The 21,912-nt window shown below is 32.8% G+C and overlaps 2 protein-coding genes across 7 annotated transcripts in view; one reads left to right on the top strand and one right to left on the bottom strand.

The window, feature by feature from the left end:
• Positions 1 to 7,002: 7,002 nt before the first annotated feature.
• The window catches only part of LOC141397197 (uncharacterized), a 36,625-nt gene continuing 21,715 nt past the window's right edge, over positions 7,003 to 21,912 (bottom strand). The window contains exons 1-5 of one of the 6 annotated variants that reach the window (XM_073973258.1): positions 14,951 to 15,140; positions 11,565 to 11,976; positions 9,623 to 11,497; positions 9,370 to 9,543; positions 7,003 to 8,147 (exon numbers count right to left, since the gene is read on the bottom strand). In XM_073973258.1, the coding sequence (XP_073829359.1) occupies positions 7,464 to 8,147; positions 9,370 to 9,543; positions 9,623 to 11,497; positions 11,565 to 11,792 (2,961 nt within the window). In that variant the 5' untranslated portion in view covers positions 11,793 to 11,976; positions 14,951 to 15,140 and the 3' untranslated portion in view covers positions 7,003 to 7,463. Of the gene's footprint in view, positions 8,148 to 9,369; positions 9,544 to 9,622; positions 11,498 to 11,564; positions 11,977 to 12,044; positions 12,158 to 13,666; positions 13,771 to 14,084; positions 14,421 to 14,950; positions 15,141 to 21,912 lie in introns of those variants that run through there. The other 5 variants (XM_073973254.1, XM_073973259.1, XM_073973256.1 and 2 more) reach the window with 5 other exon arrangements.
• The window catches only part of Vps50 (vacuolar protein sorting 50), a 45,548-nt gene continuing 38,791 nt past the window's right edge, over positions 15,156 to 21,912 (top strand). The window contains exon 1 of the mRNA XM_073973252.1: positions 15,156 to 15,276. The gene's annotated coding sequence lies outside the window, so the exon portion shown is untranslated. The remainder of the gene's footprint in view (positions 15,277 to 21,912) is intronic.

Raw genomic sequence — 21,912 nt, 5'->3', positions numbered from 1 at the left:
TCTTTAATAGAAGACAAGGAGGACTTCTCATAAAAAACAAGATGAGAATACCAATAGACCTTCGTGAGAGGACCAGTAGGATTTCTGACGAAAGAGGTTAAAGGTCCAGTCTTAATTCGATTGTCATAGAACTTTACTTTTGTTTGCAAAAATGTTACGAATCAACTGGATCAACAAAATAGGGATGAATAGACTACACTTCAAAGGATAGTAAATATGTGAATTGTCCTTTAATTTAGTATAATATATAATTTGCATATATATTTTCTTATACCTTTTTTTAAAATATATAATGATTTTTAAAAAAGTTCTTGTTTCAAATTTAATGTTATATTTCTAGAACGTGGAAAAAAATTAGCCCGGAGTCGGAGTCGAGTTATTTTTTCGACTCAGACTCCGACTCCAGCAAAATTGCTCGACTCCGACTTTTATCCCCACTGGAGTTGCCAACGTTGACATTGAATCGAAACACCATTTCTCATTCACCAAATGTTCGCTTGCACCAGAATCTAGCTTAAATGTTAGTACAAATTTACATTAGGCGAGTTTACTTGCGGCAATTGTCAGTTTGATGGAAAGAGAGGTGAGGTATATGGTAACCCTTTGCCTCTCAACACCCTCTCTCACCCACAAACTGACAATTGCCGCAAGTAAACTCGCCTAATGTAAATTGGGACTTATACAAGACTTACCCTGCGTTTACACATGACAGTTGAGTACATGTATTGATTGTCAAAACCCTAAAACTTGCCTGTGTGACGTAGGCGTCCAGACAACAGCAAAAACAGTTGTAAAATTATGAATGAAAATCGTCGAGTTCTTTTGTTATCCGTTCACACATTTTGTTTTTGTTTTGTTGCATCCCAGTCCTGTTGTCTTTTTTGCAATTTCAAATACTTTTGTTTTCATTTGTTCAAAAATGTCCATGTTTACTGCCTACGAAAATTACCAGACAGTGCCGAGGCAACTAGCCAAATGTTTGTATGTATTCGTAAATCAGAGTTGTATTTGCAGACAGTCTGTCTTGTGTAAACGCCAAGTTAAAATTCTTTTTACTTTCAAACTACTTTCAACTTTTTGGAATTTCGTCCCCTTCTGAACGATGTGCCATTTTCGTTTCTTCCAAGAGTAGTCGCTCTTTTACCATATTGTAGGATAACTGAGATTCGTCAAAATTTTGTAAAGCTGTTATTCAGTGTGTTCGTTTACTCAAAATTTGTACAAATTGTTACTGAATGTTGTTCGTTTACTCCTCAGTACAATGCAAAAGACCTTAGCCGATTGCAAGAAGTTACTGAACTTGTACAAATTTGTACGAATTGTTGAGTAAACGAACACACCTATTAATGGATCAAACTTCTCTGCCAATGTCATAAAAAACTGCGTAATAACGTCACTGACTCCAACTTCAGCCCCAGCCATTTTAAGATTCCTGATTAAATTTTCAAATTTAATTAGGTGTTCCGCTACAGAGTTCTTATACATAGCGATCATGAATACTCACGTAGGGAGCTTCTCACGAGTGAGTTGCAGCTCACTTCTCACTTCTCGACCTATCACAAATGACAAGGGAGGAGCGAAAAAAGTGAATAAGGGTTCACAAGTTGGAAAATTGAAAATAGTGCCGCATTTTGTGAACCCTTGAAAATATAATTTGTGTTGCCATATCGTTATTTTATTTACAAATAATTTTGCAATAACTAAATTCGTAATTTTTTCATAAAACACTACTTTATTTTAAATTAAATTAATATTTCTAAAACGAAAAATACTTTTTTACCAACAATCCACTTTAAAAATACTTGGTAATTGATAAAAATATTAAATGTTTGATATGTGGCAACATCTGTAACAGCTGTTTTTTTGTTTTGACAGATACAATGTAAAAATTGTTTATTTACTCCCGAAGAATTTCTGCACTTTGCAAAAAAATGAACAAATATCGTTTAGAGGTCATTAAATGGCAAAAAGAAATGAAACAGCCCTATTCTGAACGCATGGGAGTTGGGAATTTTTTCCCATTCCCACATTTTCGTATTCTGAACAAAATTTTGTGGGAGTTTTTTTCCCATTTCCCATCTCCCCTCATTCTGAATGAAGTTCGAATTGGGAATTTGTTCCCATGGGAAAAAAGTATACATTCTCTATCTTGAATTGTGGGAGAATTTTGTGTCTTTTTGTGGGAAAAATCTCCCCAGCAAACAGTGTGGGAGTTTGAAAAAAAAATTCTAGAAATTTCATATTTTTATGAAATTTCATATTTTAAGACATCTACACGACAAAATTATTGCAAATATTTATAATCGCCATGTGTTTGCTTAATAAAAGCGTACAAAATGTACTGTAAAATATGTCATTAGTAGACTTCGGATTTTGCATATTCTTATATGATACAAAAACCTGCAAGAATCTAACATGTTTTACACCGATTAAAATGTTCCTTTATGTTATCGAACAAAACAAGAAAAAGTAGTAAAAATTAGTAGATTTTTGCAGTTCTTGAACAGACCATATGTATTGAAATACGAGAAAAAGAGTCATGGTTGATTCTGTTAACGCAGCACAGCAAGTAAAAACAAATCAATTTCAAAAGAATTTTTGGCAATAATTATTAAAATATATTGGAAAATAACCATAATATATACAATCTTTACAACTTTTATTCATTTTCGTAATATAACCTTCGGGTTTTTTAAATCAGACGACTAACGTTCTATTGAAAACGTGTTAGTCTCCTCAACGACACGACAACGATCACACAAACGTACATACATATGTATATGCCAAATTATTGCAATGCTATTCCATTTCCCGAAATGCCTTTTCTTGAATAGGATCGTTATTTTTGAACGTAAAGCTTGAAATTTTTCAAGGGCACGTCTTTTAGTTTTGGATTCAATCAAAAACGTGTTTTATTTATTTATTTATTTATTTATTTTTTTTTTTTTGAGATACCTCTTCGGAAATTTATGGTGACCATGGTATAAGTAAAGAGGTAGATTTAAATGAAAAAAATCTATAGAACCCTTGTTTTTCTTCAATTCCTAAAACTTCAAAATAAAAGCAACAAGTGGGTTTGTTTACAATGCATTTTTTGAGCATTTTATAAAAAACGCTAAAAATGAATGAAGAGTTAAGTTTTCTCCACATAATCGAGTTGTGAATATGATAAACTGATTGTTTCAATGCAAATCTCACCAATTTCTTCCATACAAATGGTCTAAAAACAAATTTAAAAATCATTGAATTTGATTGTTTTTAAAATTGTTTGGCATATTATTCAAACACCACACACACATACACAGTTTGTTTATATTGTTTTGAAGTTTTAGGCATACTCGAATGAAAAAATTTAAATTGCCATAAAGCTTTGGCTAACCTTTCTTATTAAACCATGATGGTGACGATATGTTAACACGCAAAAATATGTAATAATTGAGAAAAATGTCCGAATTTATCTCTTGATTTTTTTTTTTTTTTAATATGCAAAATACGAGTTCTAGTGATCATTAGGAATAAGTAAAACTGGCGATATACTCGTTAAATTTTCAATTTCGTTACAAACTTAAAAGTTCCGATTGCTTTATACACAAAAATTATTTTTGCCTACTAATTAAAAAAATGCTTACACAAATTCGCACATTCTGAAGAAAATGTGCTTATTAGAACAACATCACACATCGCTGACTCCATTCACTTAAAAATCCATAAATCAATGCGCGGTTGTTGAATTAAGTGAGTTGTGCTTTTGCTAATCTAATTCAAAAACCGCGAATTCAATGCAAATATGCATGGTATAAGTAAAGAGGTAGATTTAAATGAAAAAAATCTATAGAACCCTTGCTTTTCCTGAATTCCTAAAACTTCAAAATTAAGCAACAAGTGGGTTTGTTTACAACACCAATTTTGAGCATTTTAGAAAAAATCGCGAAAAATGAATGAAGGACCAATGTTTCTCCGCGTAATCAAGTTGTGGATATGATAAAATGTTTGTTTCAATGATAACCTGACGAATTATTTCCATACAAATGTTCTAAAAATAATTTTAAAAATCATTGAATTCGATTGTTTTTAAAATTGTTTGGCATTTTATTCAAACACCACACACACATACACAGTTTGTGTATATTGTTTTGAAGTTTTAGGAATACTCGAATGAAAAAATTTAAATTGACATAAAGCTTTGGCTAACCTTTCTTATTAAACCATGCAAATATGCATTTTGTATTACAAAACAAAATTTACAGCTCCCAAAAGTATGCTATAATAATTTGGTGTAACTAATTTCGAATTTCGAAATTTCAGCTCCCATGGTTTGCTCTTCCCACGTCGTTTAGAATATGGAAAACGTGGGAATGGGAAATTTCGCTCCCATGGGAAACAGTTCCCATGGGAATGTTCAGAATAGGGCTGAAAATGTTTAATATTGTATTTTGGAAGATGACCGAAACGACAAACGCTGAGGAATACAAAGAAAACCAAGCAAAATTTTTTGGAAGTTGTTCCATGAGATGCCAATATCTCACTGGGGATCTTTTGTATTAGTTCAAATGAAGTTGTGAAAGATCCCATCTTCAGCATTTGAAGGAATTCAAGAATTATAAATAAATACCATACGTGAAACATCCGATCTTTTCTCCAGCATTAGGACCAATTTTATGAATGCTAAGTACAATTCAATTAAATGCCTTTCTTCAACATTTAAACCAATTTCATAATGTTAACTTTCTTTTTGTTATGTTTTTATTTATATTTTACTCATGGCAAAATTACCCAGGTAGTGGCATCGTGAAATTTTGAATATGTTATGTCAAAATTTTCTTTATGTTGTTGGGGAAATTACAACAAAAATAATTTTTTATAAAGGGATTTGACTTTTCATATTCGATCAGCTGGTGTGATACCACTACCTGGTAGTTCTGCCATGATTTTACTTTATGAATTAAATCCTTCTTGTTCGTGGCATATGACATGCCCAAGCGTAGTGATGCCATGCCAAAGGTTTGGTATAGATGCCATGCCAAGTTGTTGGTTAAGATACCATTCCACTGGGTTATTGAAGATGCCATCCAAAATGATTTGGATCTTTTGGGGGTAATGGTCTTATAAAAAGAATGAGCGAGGTGGTAAAAAGGTGACATGCACTCATGCTTGAATAGCATCTTTGGCATCGAATGTCTTGCTGGGAACCTTAGCGAACAAAGAACAATTCAAAGGCACTTACGATATGTCACTTATTATCTTGACTTGCCGTAAAGTTTGTAAGTACCTACATATGTATGTACATTAAGTAATATGCATATTGTTTTATCGCATCATTCCTGTTGCCATCCAATGATTCTGAACCGCTTCCCATATCTGAAAAATATTGGTCAACTTCAACTCCGACTCCAAATTACGCGAAACTTGATTGAGGTCTTCCTTGCTTCATTAAAACACGGATGAACATGTACAGTTTCCAAAATAATTTCTGATTGTTTTTTATTTGTTACTTTCAACGTAAAACACAAATAAATGCAATTAATTATCATTACAAATGCAAAATATTCGTTTTCGTCTATTTTTTTTCTATAAAAATGTCCATATTTACATTTTTTTGTTCAACTCACCTTGATTTCTGTAGTGAGAGAAAAGTGCCTCACATTCTCACTTTTTTACATTTATGATAGCTACTTTTCTGACGAACGTGAGTTTCGTTCTCCCTTATGATGTTTATAATAAGGGAGGAGGCGAGAGTGAGAAAACTCACGGTGAGATGATGTTCATGATTGGCCTGATAAACTCCCTTTTTTCAGAAAGGGTCCATAGAAGCACCCTTTGTTCCAGAAAGGGTCTATAGAAGCAACCTTTGAGAGCATCAGAAGAGGTCTCTTCCATTTTGTATTTAGTAGCACTTAAGCGAACTTTTTCTATTTTACATAATTCACTAGAATATCACCAATTTCAATCTAATAAACCCCCTCTTCTCACTCAAACCCAAAAATAACCACCACACCTAAACAATTAAAAACAGCGTTTTTACAGCCCTACAAAATAAAAAGCAAGCAAGTATTTTTTCTTTTATAATTTCTTTCAATCAAATATTCTTAGAAGAAAATTTGTAAAACTTTATTTTTGTTTTTTTTTTTCTTTTTGCAAAAAGGGTGGGGGATTGGTTTCTTAAAAACAAAATCTTATGTTGAAAAAAATGCTTAAAATTACGAATGAAAACAAAAAACGATATAATAAAGAGTAACCTAGAGCGAAAAAATGCATAATATTTACACATACAAATATCAAAAAGGGGGGCTGTTGGGATGTTTAAAACAACAGATATTTACCTCTGGGAGACTGCTTATAATATATAGTATTTACAACTAAATCATTAAGGAAAAAATCTTGAACTAAAAAAAACATTAGTAAAAAATCAAATATAAAAATAATTTTTCAAACAATTTTTGTTGTTGTATTTTTGTATAACAAGCTTTTCTTGCTTTTTTTTTCAAAAGGCAAATGAGATGATTTCTTTTTTAAATTAAAATTTTCTTCTTTCAATTTTTGTTTTTGGTATTTTAAAAAATCTTGTTTTCATTTTGTTGCTACAATCTACTTTATATTTGATATATGATGTATCATTTATTTATATACAAACCACATATAGTATAAATTGTAAGAGAGGCCACCAATTATTGATTATCAATTATAAAATTTTGTTTCATTATTCTTTTGAATTTAAGGTATGTTTTTTTAATTTCGAAAAAAATATAAAAAAAATAAAAAATATTTAACATTTTCGATAAATGAAAAATAGTGGTTTGGGATAAATATTCTTCCGATGTCCTGAATGAAAAATCACTTGAATTTTCCTTAAATCAAAGGTAATTAAGTTGAATTGATTTCAAACTCACTCCAGTATCGATTTGTAAGACATATACAAAGAGGAAGAATAGGGGTTTGAGTAAAAGAAAAGAGAATTGCTACATTACCGTTTTCCTAAAGAAACAAAATAAAAAAATCTTAGCATTTGTTGTTGTATTTGTTGTTGGTTGTTTGTTTAATTTGCTTTGCTTTTTCTTTTTGTAACTAATAACTATATATAATTTTTTAAATTAAACTTTTTTCCATAAAGGAGAAATATTTTTATACAAAAGATGGTTGGTTGGTGGGAAGAGTAAGAAATAGAGACAGGCAGATAGAGGCTAGGGAGGTAGGAGGAAGAAAATAGATTTTAAATGTAAAAAAAACTTCAAGAACTTAAATAAAGTTGCCTAAGTTCTATTGATTTTTTTGTGTTCTTCATCTACTACCACACTTTTCTGTGCCATAATAACATTCTTCTTGCTTTTGTTTTTTCTTTTTTAAAAAAAAAATTAAATTCTTAAAGTAATTCTATATAATATATAAACAAATCTACACACATTAATAGTTTAGATTATAACTCTTATGGGATGTTTAAAATAATTATTAAAAATAAAAACAACAACTTAACGATTGCCTACACCACCACCTCCACCTGATGATCCAATACCACAACCACTACTTGTCGTTGTTATTGAACTAAACTTGGCCCCAGTGGTGGTTATGGAGTTTGAATGATGGTGCTGCTGATGATGATGAAGATTATTATTGTTGTTGTGAGCTGTTGATGTTTTTAAAAGTATAATTTTTTGATTTGGCGTCGTGGTTGTCGTCGCTGAATGATTGCCACTATGATTGCTACTGCTAATGCTGCTACTACTACTGCTATGGTTGTTGCTGCTATGTTGTATTGTTGATGTATTGCTTAAATTATTGCTTTGTAAATTAATAATATTGGCCGCTGTTAATTTTCTTGATATAATATTTTGGGCATTAAAATGTTGTTGTCCTGTAGCTCCACTACCACCACTTAGATTACTGGGTGGTGCTGGTGTAATGGTCACCTGGGCTTGAGCTTGTGCTATATTTTGCATGGCTGCCAATTGTGAGGAGGCAGCCAATGATGAGGCTGGCACAATTGTTGTAATACCATTTTCATGCTGTATGGTATTGCTGCTGTTGTAGATTGCACGCATTTTAGCTTGGGCAGCAGCAGCTGCTGAAGATGATGTGTTGTTGCTGCCACTGTTTCCAGTTGATATTTGAGCAATTTTAACTGCAGTTGTTGTGGGATGACTGGATAATCGTGTCTGAAATTAGAAAAACAAAATTCGATTAAAAATCGAGGTAAAAAATAATTGGGTGCCACCGTGGTGCAATGCTATGCACACCCGCCTTGCACGCTGGAGGTCGTGGGTTCGATTTTTCGGCCAGTCAACATTAAATTTTCAACGGTGGCAAAATACCCCTCAGTAATGCTAGCGACAAGTGGTATCTTTAAGGTAGAATTAGACGTGACATAACCATAAAACCATAAGGCCATATCAATCATCTGATTCAACCAAACCTATGGAACTCAATGTATTCGATTAGTAGTAACAAGCATAATGCCGTAGCCATACCCATAAGAAACCAATTGGAGTTTGGTTTTCTATGGTTATGGCGTTATGGCTATGTCACGTCTAATTCTACCTTTAGACACGCCGTTCGGACTCTGCGATAAACAGAAGGTCCCATATCATTGAGCTCAATATGAATCGGGGTGCACTCATTTAATTTATTTATTTCATTTCGTAACAAAGCCTATCAATAGGCCGTTAAAGTTGCACAAAACAACTTAACATAAACTATATGAAAGAGGTCTCCCTTGTCCCATATGGGATGTGTGTGGATCTTCACACATTCAAAAATTCTCTGGAATCTATTCCGAAGGTCTTTGAGATATTATTTTATTGAGAAGCGTGTTTAAAAGCCTTAGGCGTCTCCTACACTACAACTACTCAGAGTACTTTTTCGCTTATTCTATTCAGAATACCTCAGAAGACTTCTTCTAACTTGTATGTCTAAAGCTTCTACGCATTCAAAGAGGAAGTGAGTCTCCCTCATGGTGAAGAATATAGGAATTGGGAACAAGTCGGGTTTACGCGCGAAGTGCAATTTTTTGTACCTTCAAGGCCCATATCTCGGGAAGTATAGACAACTTTTTTGTATTCAGGATAAAACTCCTATTTGTGGTAAAAATTTCAAAGAAATCGCAAGACCGCGCCAAAACCATTCTTAACCCCAAATTTTTCTTATAAATTTCAATATTTCCCCAATAGACGGTCAACTATGGACAAGTGATTTTTTGGAACTTTGAAGGACTATATCTCGGGAAGTGTAAACTTCCTATACATAAAATATATATTGTTGTGTTCAGGACAATGAGACTAATCAGTGGTAAAAATTTCAAAATGATCTGGAGGTAGCATGTAAATCCGACTAGGAACTGTTTTCCTATGTTGTAGGTTTTCTTCAAAAATGGGTACTTACATTTGTTGCTGACGTTGATACTGAAGTATATTTGCGATTTTGTAGAATTTTTGCTGCCACCTCGTTGCCGGTTAAGACCAAGTTTTGAGCCTGGCCTTGAATTTGTACACCACTGGCTAAAAACATTGTTTGCACTCCATGACGGCTTAACATTTTCTTTTCACAATCTTCTTGCTGCAAAAAAGAAAAAAAAAACACATACACACAAAGTTAAATAAATGTTCTGAAACTCATAACGCACATTGCAACATACCAATGGACTTGCAGATTTACGTTCCAACAGCATATTTTCATCGAAACCCGAATCTGAAGAATTATCACTGAATTTCGTTGAAGATGTTGAAGAAGTCGATGATGTAGGCGATGCTGCCGACATAGAGGCGGTGGTAAGTGGTGGTTGGGCCATGGAATTATATGAGGATAAATTTTGATAGGTGGTTGTCACTCCCGCCGCCGTATTACTGCTGTTGTTGTTTGTTGTTGTCATTGTCACAGAAACGCCAGCGTTATGTAAACTATTTATATTAGCCATGGTAGGAGGCTTAGACAAAATGTATGACTTATCGACAGTTTTGATAATGGGTTTCATTTCATTTAAATCACTGGTAGATTTTAAACGTACAGCTGTATTGAATTTTTCCAAAGAATGTTTGACAATTTTTCCAGTATCAGCTGTTTTGATTTTATGCAAAAAGCTGTGCGATGATGAAGTTGATGATTTTGTGATTGAAGAGCTGCTGCTGTTGAATTGCTGATGTGTTGGAGTTGGTGATATTGTTGTAACCTTGGCTAGGGAATGTTTAGGCATATTTAGGCTTGATGATGATGATGACGATGTTGTGGAGGAGGAGGAAGAGTTTGGCGCCATTGTTGCAACAGAACTAACTGAAATGCTTAAACTTGATGTAGATGAAGGTAAATTATGTATGGCTCCATGATCGTTGTGTCTTTGCAAAACGCTACTTTGTGTTTGCTGTTGTTGTTGTGTGTGGTTATTATAATCAGACTCAGTCTTTTTCGTAATATTAGAATTATAATAATTTGTTTCACTACTTGCAGTGACCATGTCACCTTGAGGAAAACTTTCGGATTGTCTTTTAAAGAACAAATGGTGTTTCTTAAGCACTGGTGTTGATGATTTGGTAATGGTTAAAGATGACGATGACGAAGGAGTCAAGGCATTTGTTAAAACTCCTGGCCTCTCATATAGTGAAGATGACGATGACATTGAGCAAGTTGTTGTTGAAGAGGTGGCAACAGAATTGGCTGGGGTTTGTAATTGCACCACTGCTGGTATACTGTGTTGTATAGGTTTCGGTGTTGTTGTACATCTTTCCTTAACTTCCTCCTTTGCCGGTGACGAAGTTTCTGAATTTTGATGGTTTTCACATGGTTTGTAGTTGTTCACATCCACGATTAGGGCTCCACCAAAGGCTGGACATTCATACAAGACACCACAACAAGTGGCTTTCTTTTGCCACTCTTCTTCATCGATAAAACTTAGGGTTGATTCGTATGCCGAAGAGCGACGATTTTTCCGCGGCGGTAAAGATTTACGTCTCTTACTACCCAGTTTTAAATATCTTCTTCGAGCTTCTGCTGCAACTTGGGCCCTAAAAGCTGATGCTCTTGTTTGTGTTTGAAATTGAACAACAGTACCTCCCAGGGAACCAATACCGCCAGCTCCATTCAATGAACCATGTAAACGTGAATCCTCATAATCACTATCCAATGAATCTGGTGTTGTGGGCAATGAATGTGAACCAGTTGCCGTGGCTGCACTTTGAGACCATCCATTACTAGATGATTTACGTTTGTGTGAGGATGAAGAATCCTTCAATTTCTTTGATTTCTTGAAAATTTTTGAATATTTTTCTGGCATATATGAAGATGACATGTTAGTGCTATGGCCATTGGAGGAGGTGGATGCGGTGCCACCACCAATATTGGCACTTGTTGAGCAAGCTGGATTTGTGGGACTTGCACCACTACTGCTACTACTACCACCATTGGAACCATTGGAGGCTGACGACTGATGGCTACTGCTGCTGCTGCGTGATGATCCACGTTCACTTTTGTACTTTGTTTGGATTTTACTACTACCCGGACCAGCGCGAGCATCAACCACCTAAAAGGAAGTAGGAGTTAAAATTATTGAAAGGATTTTGTGAAAGGTATGAATGTTTACAACTTACATGACTCCAATTACGCTTGCTACCAACCGGCAAACGTTTATATCGTTTTACCAATAGCACACAGGCATTGCAGATTTCACCCTGTCTAGGATATTTGAGATCAAAACATTGCATTGTATCACGTTCATATTTACGCGAATCTGTAAAACGTGAACTGCTTGATTTGGCACGACAAATGCAACAACCCTCGGCTGAGCGATAGGTTCGAGGTTTATGAAAATTAAACATTTTGTTGGCTGCAAATTTTCCTTTCGTTTTTGTAAACAAATTGTAGATTTTTCTCTGATAAATTTCTTGTTGATAGATATGTTGTTGTTACAATTTATCTGGCGGTACACAAAATTGATATAAAAATATCACGGGTTTGGTGCACGATTTGGACACATTTTGATTGTTGCAAATGGCAAATATTCTAAAAACAAAAATTACAAAAAATGTTCCTTTATTAAAAAATGTTCATTTATATTATTTAGTTATTACTAGAGTAAACAAACTTAACGAGATCCTTGGGATTATGTGTTTTCAATGACTACCATATCTAAACAAAGTGTAGCAAGCCTCACTTGAGTTCACTAATATATACACACTATACTCTCCTGCGGTTTATATCAATTGCAACAAAAGAAAGAAACAGGAAATTTTATACATAAAGCAAGTAAACAATGAAAAAAAAAGCACCAAGAAAAACACTATCAAAGCTCTTGATCTTCATCTTTACGCAGTTGTCAAAGTATACAAAAATACCTCCTCTCCGACTACACTAGTTCACTTTTGACATAAATGTGTATCTCCTCCTTCTCTCACAACCAGAATCAAACCAATTGCAATTCGTAGAAAATAAATGAGCATGCATTGTTGCAATATTTTTTCTCTCATCACAATTTATAATTGTAATACAGAAATTACGAATATTGATAAAGAAAGCACACAGTACAAAAATATAATACGAATACGAAAACGATGTAGGGATATGTCAAAAATAGAATGCATCATAATACATACTAAAAAATTATACATAGATATGTGAAAAAGCAAACAAAACAAATAAATGGCATAAAGAAGTGAAAACTTGTAAGAGAAATACTGTAAAAATGGGTACACTATTGGTAAATAAAATTCGTTATTTGAAAGTTGTTTAGCATATATTATATTCACCAAGAACATATAAATACAGATTAAAGTATTTGGTGGTATATGAGTTGGCAATAGAAAAAATCCAAAAGAAATAACGTCAAAAATATGTATGTATATAGTAAACAAAAATACTCTATTATAATAGTTACTCTGTCTTGTTTCTTTTGTCGTTTTATTCCACACGTTTACTTATACAACTAAAAAATATATGCATTTATTACGGCAATGGACACTTGTTTAAATGTCATTTCAAATTTCTGGGTATTTCATCATCACCTACAGAAAAAAAACAACCAAACAAAACTCATTATATGCCATTAATTTAAAAGTTGGCAACTCTGCTTTGATTATTTTGACAGTTCTTCTTGTTGTTATTCTGCCGGGCTTTTTCCTCCTTCGTTTTTGCTCTGCTTTTATCTTGTTATATACAAAAAATACTCTGTTGCGCGTAAAAACAAGTCAATACGCATTCATGTTTTCTTTTGTCATTGTATGCAATGGTACATACACAATACTATTTATTAAAATACGAGTGGCAGAGAGCATGAGAGAGAACGAACGAAGAAAGAATACTTTATTTAAAAAGAAGAAAAAGCGGAGCACCTAATACACAACCATAAACATTTGAGCAAACCTGGAAATATGCATACATTAATTTACGCCGTGTTTTGTTGCTTATTCTGCTGCTGCTCTTCACATATCCACCAACAACTTGAAATTGACACATACACAAACTAGAGGATTGTTTTCTTTTTTCATGATGACACTGACTTCAAAGTGAGGCTGAGTGAAATACATACATATATCATACGTATATACTCACATATGTACATGTGTGTGCATATAACAAGGCAAAAGCATATAACGCTACACAAAACGAACGACGTTGTAAAGTTTACGTTTCGAGTACGCTTTTTTGCTATGGCGTTTTTTTTTTTTTGTTCTGTACTTTTCGACTGGCTACTTACTAGTTTGCTTGGGCTTGTTTGAAATTTTGTGGCACAAAACAAGACAGACTCTGTCAGTCAGTGTCTCTTTGAAAAACAATCACAAAATCACTCATACAGTACTTTACTTGTAAATAATACAAAAGAGAACACGAAAAAAGCAACGAATGAACAGATTAAGTGTGTCGTTGTGGTATGAACTCGGGGATTTTGGGTGTATTTTTTTTTGGAGATCAACTGCAACAACTTTTTGTTAGGGAAAGTAGTATACAAGGAGTTGGATGTAAAAAACGAACAAAAGAAAAAAATCACCAAAAACTGCATATACACATTATTTTTTTTAAGCATAATTTAAAATAGTTTGTAGTAAAAACAATTTAAATGGCATCATTTTTTAGTTTAACACATAATTTTGCAATCATTTAATTTATAAACCCACCGTGTTTTAAGTAAAAAATTTTCACACAATCGTCTTTGTTGTTGTAAAAACTTATTCTTTTTTAACTATTTGTTTTATTTTTAATTCAGTTTTTTAATTGTATAGACACTTTCATTTAATTTCACAAAGATGATTTCCAAAAAATGCAAAAAAGAATAATTGATCTGCTATTTTATTTCTTCCGACATCAGAAAATACACGTCCTAACTCTTAAGAGGCACAAAGAAAAACTGATGGGTATATTCGACGTTTTTAGCATTCGTACTGTTACGTTCAGTTTTTAGTTGTCTTTCTATTTCTTTTTCCTCTTGTTCGTCTATATTTTGATTTGTGTATGTGCTGTTTTACATTTAAGCGACTTGTCTTACGATTTTTTGTCTCCTCTTTGTGGTGGTTATTCTTGTTAGGCAGAGTTGCAAAACATAGTAAGAGAAATTGAAACAAAATTTAGTTTTGCAATGAATTTTGTGCATAAAAAATCATTTAAAGCATAAAATGATTATTTGTTATAAGCATTTTAAAATTTGTATAACATATTTTTATTAAATACCTTCTTTTTACATTAAGTATTTTTAACAAAATGTACACTTGGTACCATGTTACAAAAAAATGCAACCCTGTGTGTGAAATTTACGAAGATGAACAAGGAGGAGACAAAAAATCGTAAGACAAGTCGCTTAAATGTAAAACAGCACTATGTTTTTCATACCCTTCTTCTTCTTCTTCTTCTTCTACTGGCCACAGGCACAATAAAAATGTGTATTCATGCGAACACCACAAAACACAGGAGATTATTATCCCCCCACCGCACAAAAAAAACTAAACAATTATCCGCTCTCACTCTCTCACAAATTGACACAACTCACCTTTCAATACTCTCACACACATGTTGAGGAAACCCCAAGTAATGGCACCCAATAACAACACTTGAATACCAATGAGCACTGTCATAAATAATGGCGAGAGAACTCAAGAGAGTTGTGTATTTTTAACGACGTGAACGGGTCGGCGGTGGAATATGCATAAATATTTCGTCGGCATTGTTTTTGCCTACTCAATGACTTGGTGTTGCCTGCTTGTAACCGTCATCGGTTATCGTGGCTTTGCTGCAATAATCTGCGCACAAATATTACGAATAAACAAACTAAAAAAACGTGTAGTTGTATTTTAGTGATGTGTATGTGAAGAAACGGTATGTATTTGCCAATTTTAGAGAATTGTTTTGTGAAAATTAAAAAGCTATTAAAAAAAAAAAAAAAAACAAAACAAGTTACAACGATATATAAACGGGGAAAATATAAATCAAATTCGCAGAGGGGCAGACAAAGAGCCACATGACAAGTGGATTTCTTTCTTAGTATATAACTGTCTAAACATGTTTACTTTTGTTAATTCTAGTAAACTTTGGCTGGGGGTTTCTTAAAATAATATTTTAAGAAAATAAAACCTAACATCAAAAATCTACTTAAATAAAATTAGAAATACATTAAATGTCAAGACACAATCAGTTTTTAATGTATAGAAAGGTGGTATGTAATGATTATCCATCCTATCTCTATGTTTATCCACACACTTTATCACCTCTTGTTACCTCTCTTATGTGTAAAAATTAAGATAATGGAGGACAACAAGAAGAAAACCACTAAAAATCCACAAGAATAACAACGCACAGCCAGACAGACAGGAGGAAAGCATAAAACGAGACAAAATACGCAAAAACGTGAAAATGTGAAATAGAATGCCAGAAAGAGATGGAGAGAATAAATGGGAGAAGATAGAAAGAGAAAACAAATGAGAATCATATCAGAATGAAAAGTAGAAGAAGAAGAATTTGCAAGCAATAACAAAACAAAAATGAAAGCAAAACAAAAGAAAAAAAGAAACAGAACAAAATGAAAACAAACAGATAGGTACATAACAAAATTAAAAAAATGTTAAAGCAGCTGTTCTTCACATAAAAACAATACAATTAAACAAAGCAACGTAACAAACGGTGGCAGATGACAAGAGGAAGAAGTTTCTCTTTTTCTATTACCAAAGTAAATGTTTAAAGAAAAGTATTCCCCAATGCTCATTAGAAGAATAAAAGGGATACAAATATATATAAAAATATGTACCTATATGGGGTTTATTTTTGGTTGACACATAAAATGCCTACGTGATAATGGTCATTTCAAGGAGAGAAACTTCTCTGAGAGCTCGCATCGCGCTACTACTATTGAGAACGACACAAAGGAAACGAAAAACCAACAACGTCGCTTTTCGTGCTGTGAGAGTCGTGTAGAGCCAAACATGAATCAGTTTCTTTTTTTCTTTTAACATGTTACCATGTCGTCGTCCTCGTGTCGTCGTCGTTCTCAGACAACGAAGCCGACCGAATTTTTCGGCTCGCTCGCTCACGTCTGTGCAAGACAATCGGCGGCGGCGCGCCGACTTATTTACCGACTCGCGGCTAAATTTCAGCTTAGTTAACATGTAGTTTAAACAGAGTCCCGGTACACACTAGAATGAATTTCATTAAAAAATTTCATGAAATTAGACGTTCTTAGATCAAATTCCCCACTACAGAAATTTCATAAAATTACTCAGAAAGCAAAATTTCATGAAATTTTTCAATGAAATCAGTCTAGTGAGGACCGGGACTATGTACATCGCGAAATTTCATGGATTTTTGCTGAAAATTATCGGCGCGCGCCGTTTCTACCGATTTGACGACTGGCGATTTTTAGCCGATTTGAGCCGACAAATTCGGCGGCGGCTCGACTTGAAGAAAACGAGCGGCGGCGGCGCGCCGCCGATTTTCAGCCGACTGGCTTCCTCCTCTGGTCGTTCTTCATTATAAAAATGGGGTTGTTGTTCTTGTTTAGTACACAATCAACAACACATATTAAAATAAAACAAGATGTACGGCGGCAATCGACGTTTCTTCTTCTTGTCATCGTCTACTTTGTGTATTCTTCTCCACACACACTTCACTTTTTGATGTAACTTGTAAATGTTGGGGAAAAAGTGACAAAATATTGCGTGTGTCGTATTTCTATCTCCTCATCCCAGCTAGCATTTGGAAGTGACTTACTCACTTCCTCTACCAAAAGTAATCGCTTTCTGAACTTCTTTTCTATAAAAGAGCGATACTTTATCGTTTTACAATAACAAATGTATTACTGTTCAAATTAGATCGATCTGCAAGAACTACCTAGTGTCGCAGAAGATGATGAAAATTCTGCATTTGATTGTTTACACAAACAATTTACATTGTTTTACTATTTCTTCTCGTGAGAGAGATAAGGTGAGAGTTTTACAGCTACTCCAAGTATTTGCAAATATCAACAATAAGAAAAATATCAGTCAGTTTGATATTGTAAGTGCGAAAGGTTCGTGGAAAAGTGAAATTGAAAAAATTAAATTAATAATTTAATATTTAAACATTTATAAATTGAAATGTAAAAAAGTGCAGTGAATAAATAATTGTGAATGATAAAAAGCAGAAAAAATAATAATATGTATTGTGTATAATGTGAGTGATATTTAGATAAGAAAAAATAAATTTCATTTTCTTTATCATAGAGTGAATTTGAATATTAGAAAAAAAAAACAAAAAATCGAAAAAATTCCAAAAATTCAAAAGTGCCAACAGTACTTATTTATTTATTTATTTATTTATTTATTTATTTATTTATTTATTTATTTATTTATTTATTTATTTATTTATTTATTTATTTATTTATTTATTTATTTATTTATTTATTTATTTATTTATTTATTTATTTATTTATTTATTTATTTATTTATTTATTTATTTATTTATTTATTTATTTATTTATTTATTTATTTATTTATTTATTTATTTATTTATTTATTTATTTATTTATTTATTTATTTATTTATTTATTTATTTATTTATTTATTTATTTATTTATTTATTTATTTATTTATTTATTTATTTATTTATTTATTTATTTATTTATTTATTTATTTATTTATTTATTTATTTATTTATTTATTTATTTATTTATTTGTTTATTTATTTATTTATTTATTTATTTATTTATTTATTTATTTATTTATTTATTTATTTATTTATTTATTTATTTATTTATTTATTTATTTATTGGTCATTGCCACTATTTTATGGTAAAATATACAATATCTTTCAAACAATGTACTTATTTGTCGCCTAAAGGTACTATATCCAACAAGCATTTTCTATCGCCCATTACCCGAAGCAGTCACTCCCGGGCGATAGAAACACACATCCCCGATATCGCATTCTAATTGATGTAGGCACACCGTACGGGAAGAAATGAACCACGCACTCGTTTCCTCATAAATGTGTCTCATGCGTTGTCTTTGAAAGAATCGCTTTAGTCCAGAGTCGAGAGTCACGATGGCGATATTTTTATGAGGAAACGAATGCGTGGTTCATTTCTTCCCGTACGGTGTGCCTACATCAATTAGAATGCGATATCGCGGATGTGTGTTTCTATCGCCCGGGAGTGACTGCTTCGGGTAATGGGCGATAGAAAATGCTTGCTGGGATACTAATTATTGGGGAATACGATAAATATCAGAAAACATGAGTGGGTGTGAGTGTGTGTGAATGAACGGCGACGCCAATCCAAATCTTTAGTGTATCTTTGTCATGTATATTTTAAGAATAAAACAATGAAAAATGTCAATATGTGAAAGCGAAATTTATGAGATTGCTCATAAATTTAGAAATATTTCATTACAAATAAAAGAAAACGATTAATTGTCTGTAGCAAATGATTTTCAAAATCCCTAAAATATAAAAATAATATAAGGTCAAAACAATAGTGTGTGGTTGAGAGCAAATTGACACAATTGTATTCTCCTCCATAATTCCTTGTACCCCTCCCCATCACTATTTATCAGGATTTTCAGTCTTACCATAAAATATCAAAGAATAAAACAGTGAGGAATGAACATTTCACAATTTTTAGTGATTCGCCACATAGGAATGCGTGGCATCGTTCGTTAAATAAAAAACGGAAGGCCAAAAAATGGATGGCAAATTAATGAATTATGAAAACAAAATTAGCAGAAGAACGAACAACCTAACAACCTGTATCTCATATCTTCACCTCGTTTCCGTTTCTCGTCGTATTTTGTCGATAACGATGCTGTTCAGTGATGCCAACTAAAAATGATATTAAAACGCAAGGACAGTTAAAAGACCTATCCAGAGAGCATAAATAATTTGATAAAAATATATTGGAAATGTAAACTATAGTTGTGCTCCTTTACGTGCCTGAGGTTACCATTTCTAACCCGGAAAGCGTTCCCTTTACCCCAAGAAGAGGCAAAAATGGAAGCGATCAAAAATGTCTTTCGTCGGATAAAAACGGTTAAATTGATTTTTTGACTTACATATCTTTGACACTTATTTGACAATGAAGGGAAGCATGGTGTAATATGCCATTTAGATATGACACCATTAGCCGGATTTAGCGCATTATCAGGTTTTAATTGCTAAATCCAGCCAAAATCTACCAGATTTCCCATACAAAAATAAATCCTCCTATTGAGTGGATTTGTTTTAAATCTGGCATAAATCCTCGTATACAACTCTGTTTTTTGCAACATGTTGCTAGAAAATACAAAAAGTTGCAAGCTGGCACAAGAAACAAGGTAGATGCATCGGTGAATTGCTACACTAAAAATAATAAAAAAAAGTAAAAAATTTGTAAACAAGACGGAAAATTAAATTTGTTTTGATGTACAAAGCTGATTTTAATTAACCAAGACTAATATTTATTATGTCTAAACGATAAAATAATTCGTTTATTTATTTTAGATGGACAAACTGCGATAAAATAATTCTTTATTTGCTCTTTAGTTAGCATTAGTAGCATAATGTGCTAACATTTTCAGTATTAAATAATAAATTTGTAATTTGACGTATGTTTTTTTGAGACGAATTCAATTTACAAAAAATTCTTTTGACGTTTCACATTCGTTCATATGGGCTGATGCATCTACCTTGGTAATTGTGCTATGAACAAAAATCAGCTGACTGCCATTTAAATCCTCCAAAATGTATATCTAAATGCAATGAGATTTGTACGGGATTTATTAAATCCAGTCAAGGATTTATGGCTAGTCTAAATGAGCTATAAGAAGGTGATACAATTAGGTTTGTCCTTTTACGTACTGAAATTTACTGAACATTGTTTCTTCAGTAATGTTTAGCAACATTTCAATTATGTCCCAATTTACATTAGGCGAGCGGCAATGCGGCAATTGTCAGTTTGATGAAGAGAGGGGTGAGGAATATGGTAACCCTTTGCCTCTCAACACCCTCTCTCACCGACAAACTGACAATTGCCGCAAGTAAACTCGCCTAATGTAAATTGGGACTATACAATTGTCAAAACTTTACTGAAGAAAAAATGTTCAGTAAAGTTCAGTACGTAAAAAGACAAACCAAATAATAGTTGTGTCTTTTTACTTACTAAATGTTGCTGAAACATTTTTTTTCAGCAACTTTTCCTTTATACAACTTTCAAAATCTGCAACATTAGTAATAATTATTACTAATTATCACGTAAAAAGACACACCAAATAGCAACCTATGTCTTCATTTGCTGTCAAAACATATTTTTAATCAAAAATAAATAACAAATATTTCGCCTCTATAAAAAATATCTGTGTACAACATCTTTGTTTAAGCTTCGCGAATAATATTTTAACGTTTTCTTCTAAATTTGTGGATATTTCGCGCAAAAAAATTTGACAGCAAATGAAGACTACAACCTAACGTCAACTATTGGATCACCTTGTTAAATTCGCCTTGAAGGGAAGGTAAGAAAAAACGTGCACTGACAAAACAAAATCAAAAACAGTGAATGAAGCGTCTCTTGAAGCACCCTTTCTTTCAGAAAGGGTCTATAGAAGCGTCCTTTCTTTCAGAAACGACCAATAGGAGCTGGTTACGAAGTTTTTCGGCAATTCAAAAACACATGACCCGAACGCAAAGAAAGAACGTTGAAGAGAGAGAGCAAATGTTTTGATTTGTTTTTGTTTTGTAGAACTGTCATAAAATGCCAATGTTTTGAATACGTTCACATTTTCTTTCAGAAAGGGTCCATAGAAACACCCTTTCCTGAAGAAAGTCTATACTTTCCGGGATAAAGGCCTTGACGTTTCATAAATGGTTTTCTTTTATAACAACACAATCGGCACACATCAACAAAAATTTGAGCAAACAATGTTGTCATTGTGTGAGTGTATGGTTTTTCAATGAGTTAAATAGTGTGGGTGGATAGAGAAGCACTCTTTGTTTGATCGCGAGTAAGCGGATGCGGATTGCTGCTTTATAGCCAATAAATTTTTTACGGGAACTTCCCTGATAGGGTTGAAGTTTTGACCACAGGAACTCCTTGGGGCCATAAACAACCATATATTAGATTCCACTTACCTGCACCATAATGTACCTTGAAGTAAAGCTGGCAAAAATTCGATGACACTATCGATAGTAACGATTTTTTTAATTCAATATCGATAGATTGTTTTGTTTTATCGATATTATCGGATTAAAAACCCCCAACCTAAAATCTATTGAAATGAATAGAAATTACCCTGCTTTTTGGTGTTGTGTATGTGAGAAAGTAAGTCCGTGTGACTACTACATTGTTTGCATTTTTTTTTTTGAAAAGTGAATTGTATTTTTGTGTCTTTATATTAAATAAAAGCGATTTTTTTGCAAATATTACAAAATGTCAACAAAAGCATAGACATTTCCGTCATTTTTATTTCCAAATTAATGGTGATGACAAATAAACGATAATAATAGATAGCTATCGAT

The sequence above is a fragment of the Musca autumnalis genome, unplaced genomic scaffold, assembly GCF_047663935.1.
Source record: "Musca autumnalis isolate F117 unplaced genomic scaffold, ASM4766393v1 scaffold_3, whole genome shotgun sequence".
NCBI classification, from domain to species: Eukaryota; Metazoa; Arthropoda; class Insecta; order Diptera; family Muscidae; genus Musca; species Musca autumnalis.
Note: the sequence above shows the minus strand (reverse complement) of the source record. Positions and strands in the feature narration are given on the sequence as shown.